The 6080-nt window shown below is 41.3% G+C and overlaps 1 protein-coding gene across 2 annotated transcripts in view; it reads right to left on the reverse strand.

Moving 5' to 3' along the window:
* Positions 1-6080, reverse strand: part of GRHL2 (grainyhead-like 2 (Drosophila)) — a 171783-nt gene that overhangs the window by 100212 nt on the left and 65491 nt on the right. For both annotated transcript variants that reach the window (XM_010863509.1, XM_010863508.1), the window contains exon 5: positions 371-426. In XM_010863509.1, coding sequence (XP_010861811.1) covers positions 371-426 — 56 coding nt within the window. The remainder of the gene's footprint in view (positions 1-370; positions 427-6080) is intronic.

Consider the following 6080-nt stretch of genomic DNA (forward strand, 5'->3'; position numbering starts at 1 on the left):
ACCCAGCACAGCCAAAAAAGTAGAATTAATTAATTTTTTAAAAGAGGGAATAAAAGTGGAAGAACAGATATGAAAGAAGTCAAGAAGGAAGGGGAAAAGGGAGAAAAAAAGAGAGTTCCATTATGTACACGGTGTGTTGGAGGCCCAAGTGTTTGACATTTAGAGGAACACCTAAGAAGGGATATCTAGCCAACTAAAGGACAAAGAAAGAGTATGGGCCTCAGAAAGCTGGTCAAGACTGGAAATAATAATTTAGAAGTCATTGTGCAGAGAAGAAGATTTTACTTTAAAGGTGCAGAAGTATAAGTTGAAGATACATTTAAACAGTTATCGGTGCATCAGTGTCTAGGGGCATCTCCTGGAAACCGACCTTGATGTCTGATCATACATGTACTCCTCAGCCCCAACCGAAGCACTCCGAAATTTCTGCAAAATATAAAAAGTCATCAAAATTAAAACAAATAGGTGAGTCATTATGCTCCCCCCGCCACCAAAGTGGCAAAGGTATCCAAACTGTCTTATCCTTGTTTTAGAAAGGAAAATTACACATTTTTTTGGTATTGTGTTTTCAACTACAGAGAAAATAGTTACCATTTGTATACAGAACTGGCATAGTACCTGCACATTGAGAATTATATTCAATATAAAATGTATTTGTACTTTTCTTCACATATTCACAGGTGCTCCTAAGGTGCTTTCAGGTACTGGAAACTGTTTCCTCAAACGTTTAAACATCTCTTTTATTTTCTTATCTCCAGCACTATTCCGAAAGTCACGAATTCCGAGTTAATGGAACACTGAATACAGGGAGGCCACACAGCATTTCATAAGCCCTACTGAGAGTGTTAGGAGCACAGTTTCGGGAGCAAGACTGTCTAGAGTCAGGTTCTAGTTCTTTTACCTGCTGCCTGTGTAGACTGGGGCAAGTGCCATATTTTCTTCAGCTGTAAAATGCACAGTTGTAGTGATGAGAAGAATTAACTGCATTATTAGTGGTGAACTACTAAGAACGGTTCCTGGAATGTGGCGAGCCCTATCTACGTGTATTAAATTCTGTTCAATAGTGAACACTTGACCATATTTAGTGCCCTTCTCTAAGATCTTCATTATCGCAACATTATTAAGAGTGAGTTTGCAGAGGAAACTCTAAGTCATAATATTATAAGTCATAATACTCTAAGTCATAACATGAGGAGGTTTGGGTTCACAGACATCCAGTTGTTGTATATTTAGTGCAAGTAGGATGCATTTTACTATATTTTAGAACCTTTTCATGGAGAAGGCAATGGCACCCCACTCCAGTACTCTTGCCTGGAAAATCCCATGGACCGAGGAGCCTGGTAGGCTGCAGTCCATGTGGTCACTAAGAGTCGGACACGACTGAGCAACTTCACTTTCGCTTTCATGCATTGGAGAAAGAAATGGCAACCCGCTCCAGTGTTTTTTCACTTCACTTTTCACTTTCATGCATTGGAGAAGGAAATGGCAACCCGCTCCAGTGTTCTTGCCTGGAGAATCTCAGGGACGGGGGAGCCTGGTGGGCTGCCGTCTATGGGGTCGCATAGAGTTGGACTCGACTGAAGCGACTTAGCAGCAGCAGCAGCAGAACCTTTTCAAGCAGATGCACAAAAGTGCTAACTCTTGATCCTAAAGTGAATATAACAGAACATTGAAGAAAAAGCACTTGGTGGATCACATACATCTGGACCTTCCACTGTGGCCTTTTTTCTAGTCTCTCTAAGAAACAACCTTCTTGCTTCTCCTTTCCCTGACATAAATGTCCATTCTTTGACAAGTAATTCAAAGATTTCCTTCTCAGGAAAGGGTTTGGTGGTGTTGTTGCTCAGTTGCTAAGTTGTGTCCAGCACTTTATGACCCCATGATCTGCAGCACGCCAGGCTTCTCTATTCTTCACTGTCCCCAAGAGTTTGCTCCAACTCACGTCCATTGAGTCAGTGATGCCATCCGTGCATCTCATCCTCTGTCATCCCCAAGAAAGGGTTACTCCCAGCTATTTTCCAGCCACCATCTCTAACCATTGTCTCTAGGATAGTGGTTTATTTTCCAACCACCATCTCTAGAACACAGTGGACCCTTACATCACAGTTTATATGTACATCAGATATAGCTATATAATTCCATGTCTTTAATCAGTCACCAATTTTTAGGTCTTATTAATGTATTCGTTCATCCACTCTTTCAGTAAATACTTACTGAGCATCCACTTTGTATCAGACACCATGCTAGGTGCTATGGATACCACGGTAGAAAAGAAAAGATGCAGGCCCTGCTCTCATGAAGCTTCTGGTCTAGTAGGTGAAGAATATTAGCCAAATAATCATTCATTTAAAAACTTATAAACCATGTGCAAACACTCTGAGGAACAGCCACAGAGTTCTAGGACAGTACATCACAACTGAGAAAGTAGAAATCAGTCCCACTGACAATCAGCCTACATGGTTCTAATAGGATGTACTATTTCCAGTGGCACAACAGAGAAGACCAACAGAAGATCAGCAACGCTCCCAACAGAAGCCCAGAAGACAGCAACACAGCTACACAAGTGAGCAATGCTCCCTCCTCCTGTGGGACTGATGCTTTCCTAGCAAAGATATCCTCAGCCTCGCTTTGTTCGTCACCTCTTCTGAACAATGACAACCAAGATACCCAGTTTCTAGACCGCCCCCACATCTCGATATACACAATCCAGAACTGGTTGTCATTTCCATGATCCCTTCTTAGATTCATCCAGCACAAGCCCAAACACTATCAAGAGCTCCTCCCAGCTCTCTCTTATGAGCTGTCCCTGAGGATCCCCTGCAGAAACAGACTAAATAAATGCAACGTTGACTACAAATATGTTCGTGGTAGTCTTTGGCTGGTGGACTTAGATTCAAAGAAAACTGATTTTACTAGAAACTGAAAGGAGAGGACAAGGAGGTCTTCCCTAAGAAAGTCACAGAGGAGGAAGGGTGTGGAAGGTAGTAAAGAACATTCTAGAATAACATTGTTCAACAGAACTTTATGCAAAGATGGAAATGTTCTATATCTTCACTGTCTAATACAGTAGCCTCTAGCCACATGTATCTACTGAGCACTTAGAATGGAGATAATGGGACTGAGGAATTAAATTTTAAATTTTATCCATTTTAATAGCTGCACGTGGCTAGTGACTACAGTACCTAGTGCACAGCACAGATCTGAAACATGGAGCAGCATTCACAGGGGTCTTGAGGCAGGAGGAGCATATTAGGCTCACAGAACTGAATGAAGCTCAGAGCAGAGGGCACCAGGGGGAAAGATGTGCAAGGTGAGGTGGGAAAGGCAGAGGAGAAACAGAACATGCAAGGCCCTGAAAACCAGTTACAGATTTAGACCTTGATCCTAGAAACAATGGGATTTCAATAAGAGGGTGTCATGATCAGATTATAATTTTGAAAAGACCATCCCAGGTACAGTGTACAAAACTGGACTGTTTCACAAACCAGAGATAACAACAGCTTGAGTCAGTAAGGTGGAAGCAGAAGGGAGACAAAGGAAGGATTTCAGAGAGATGTAAGAAAGTGAAGTCGGAGACTTTTCCTGGTGGTCAGTGGCTCAGACTATGAGCTCCCAATGCAGGGGGTGTGAGTTCAATCCCTGGTCAGGGAACTAGATCCCACATGCTGCAATAAGAGTTCAGATGCCGCACCTGGAAGATCCTGCTAGATGCAACTGAAAAGGGTCCAGGTGCAACTAACACCTGGCCCAGCCAAATACATGGATTAAAATAAATATTTAAAAAAAAAGAAAGAGGAGTTGATAGAACTGGTAATGACTTAGACCAGGATGATAAGAGAGCAAAGTATGCAGAAAAAAAAAAAATCCTAGTTTCTTCAGAAACCAGAAAGATGGTGGTGTCAATCCACTAGGGTGGAAAACAATTTGTAAACCAGGTTTTGTATAGGTGGAAAGTCAAACAGGGGGCTTCCCTGGTGGCTCAGATGGTAAAGAATCTGCTTCCAATGTGGGAAACCTGGGTTTGATCCCTAAGCTGGGAAGATCCCCTGGAGAAGGAAACGGCTACCCACTCCAGTATTCTGGCCTGGGGAATTCCATGGACAGTGGAGCCTGGTAGGCTATAGTCCACAGGGTCGCAAAGAGTTGGACATGACTAAGCGGCTTTCACTTTTACTTTTCAAAATCAAACAGGCAGTTGGGCACAAAGGTACAGGGTGCAGAGAGAACTGGGCAAGAGAAAAAAGTGTGAAAAGTATTCAGGGCATAGATGGTAACTGAGCTATGGACATAAACACAAGAACTTCTTCAAGAGGCAAGAGTATCAAAGTATCAAACGGTGCTGCCAAGTAACAGCTTTAACAGAAAGGGGATTTCCAAATCCATTCTATGCAAGAGTTGGATAGAGGGCTCCTAGGAGCCAGAATAATGGGACATCCAATTCTTATCAACTTTGACTACAAATAGAGAAAACTAAGGGCTTCCCACAGAGAAGGCAATGGCACCCCACTCCAGTACTCTTGCCTGGAGAATCCCATGGATGGAGGAGCCTGGTGGGCTGCAGTCCATGGGGTCGCTAAGAGTTGGACACGACTGAGTGACTTCACTTTCACTTTTCACTTTCATGCATTGGAGAAGGAAATGGCAACCCACTCCAGTGTTCTTGCCTGGAGAATCCCAGGGACGGGGGAGCCTGGTGGGCTGCCGTCTATGGGGTCCCACAGAGTTGGACACGACTGAAGCGACTTAGCAGCAGTAGCAGCAAGGGCTTCCCAGGTGGCACTAGTAGTAAACAATAATGCAGGAGATGTAAGAGACACAGATTCAAGCCCTGGGTTGGGAAGATCCCCCAGAGGAGGGCATGGCCACCAGTTCCATTATTCTTGCCCAGAGAATCTCATGGACAGGCAGGTCCATAGGGTTGCAAAGAGTCGGGCACAACTGAAGCGACTTAACACAGCACAGCACATACAGAGAAACCTAAATCTTCCCAAAGTATAAAATTTGTATTCTAAGGGTTTTCCAAAATTTTTCTTGGCTCAAGAACAAAATAATAAATGATAGAAGTTTTAGTGGTACTACATGCACTATTTTGAGTATTTGAAATAAAAAATAATAAAATTGGTTGCACTAATCAAAAGCAAAGCCATGATCCATTTTAGTAACTGAATCAACATTTTCAAGGTTTTATTCTTTAGTTAGGAAAGGAAATGAAAAATTTCAAAATCACACTGGACAGTGTTTAGATCCAGGGTAACTTTCCGTATCAGTCTACAGATGAATAGGAGGACATCAATGGACATAACCATCATAAGTCTGTTGGGTATGACAAATAATAATTCTTTGATTTCATTACAGGATTCTCTGCAAACTACATTAATCTGACAATTAACATACCAGGGGCTAAATAATGAAATACACGGTAGAGATATCTCATCTTCCCTATAAATATTGGGTGGGCCAAAAAGTTTATTAGGTTTTCCCATAAGATATTATATTTATATACATGTATATAATATAATACATATTATATTTCCATATTTATATATTTCCAAATATTATGGGAAATCTGAATATATATTATATACCAATTATTATATACACTGATATAATTATCAATTATTAGTATTGATATATTACATGAAATATTTAATATATTATATGAAATATATATTTTCATATTTTATATTTTCAGATATTATGGAAAAACCTGAATAAACTTTTTGGCTAACCTAATGGTTCTCAAGTGGGCCTTAGAAAGCATCACTACGAACAAAGCTAGTGGAGGTGATGGAATTCCAGTTGAGCTATTTCAAATCCTGAAAGATGATGCTGTGAAAGTGCTGCACTCAATATGCCAGCAAATTTGGAAAACTCAGCAGTGGCCACAGGACTGGAAAATGTCAGTTTTCATTCCAATCCCAAAGAAAGCCAATGCCAAAGAATGCTCAAACTACCACAGAATTGCACTCATCTCACACGCTAGTAAAGTAATGCTCAAAATTCTCCAAGCCAGGCTTCAGCAATATGTGAACCATGAACTTTCTGATGTTCAAGCTGGTTTTAGAAAAGGCAGAGGAACC

The sequence above is a fragment of the Bison bison genome, unplaced genomic scaffold (genome assembly GCF_000754665.1).
Source record: "Bison bison bison isolate TAMUID 2011002044 unplaced genomic scaffold, Bison_UMD1.0 scf7180017864491, whole genome shotgun sequence".
Taxonomy (NCBI): domain Eukaryota; kingdom Metazoa; phylum Chordata; class Mammalia; order Artiodactyla; family Bovidae; genus Bison; species Bison bison.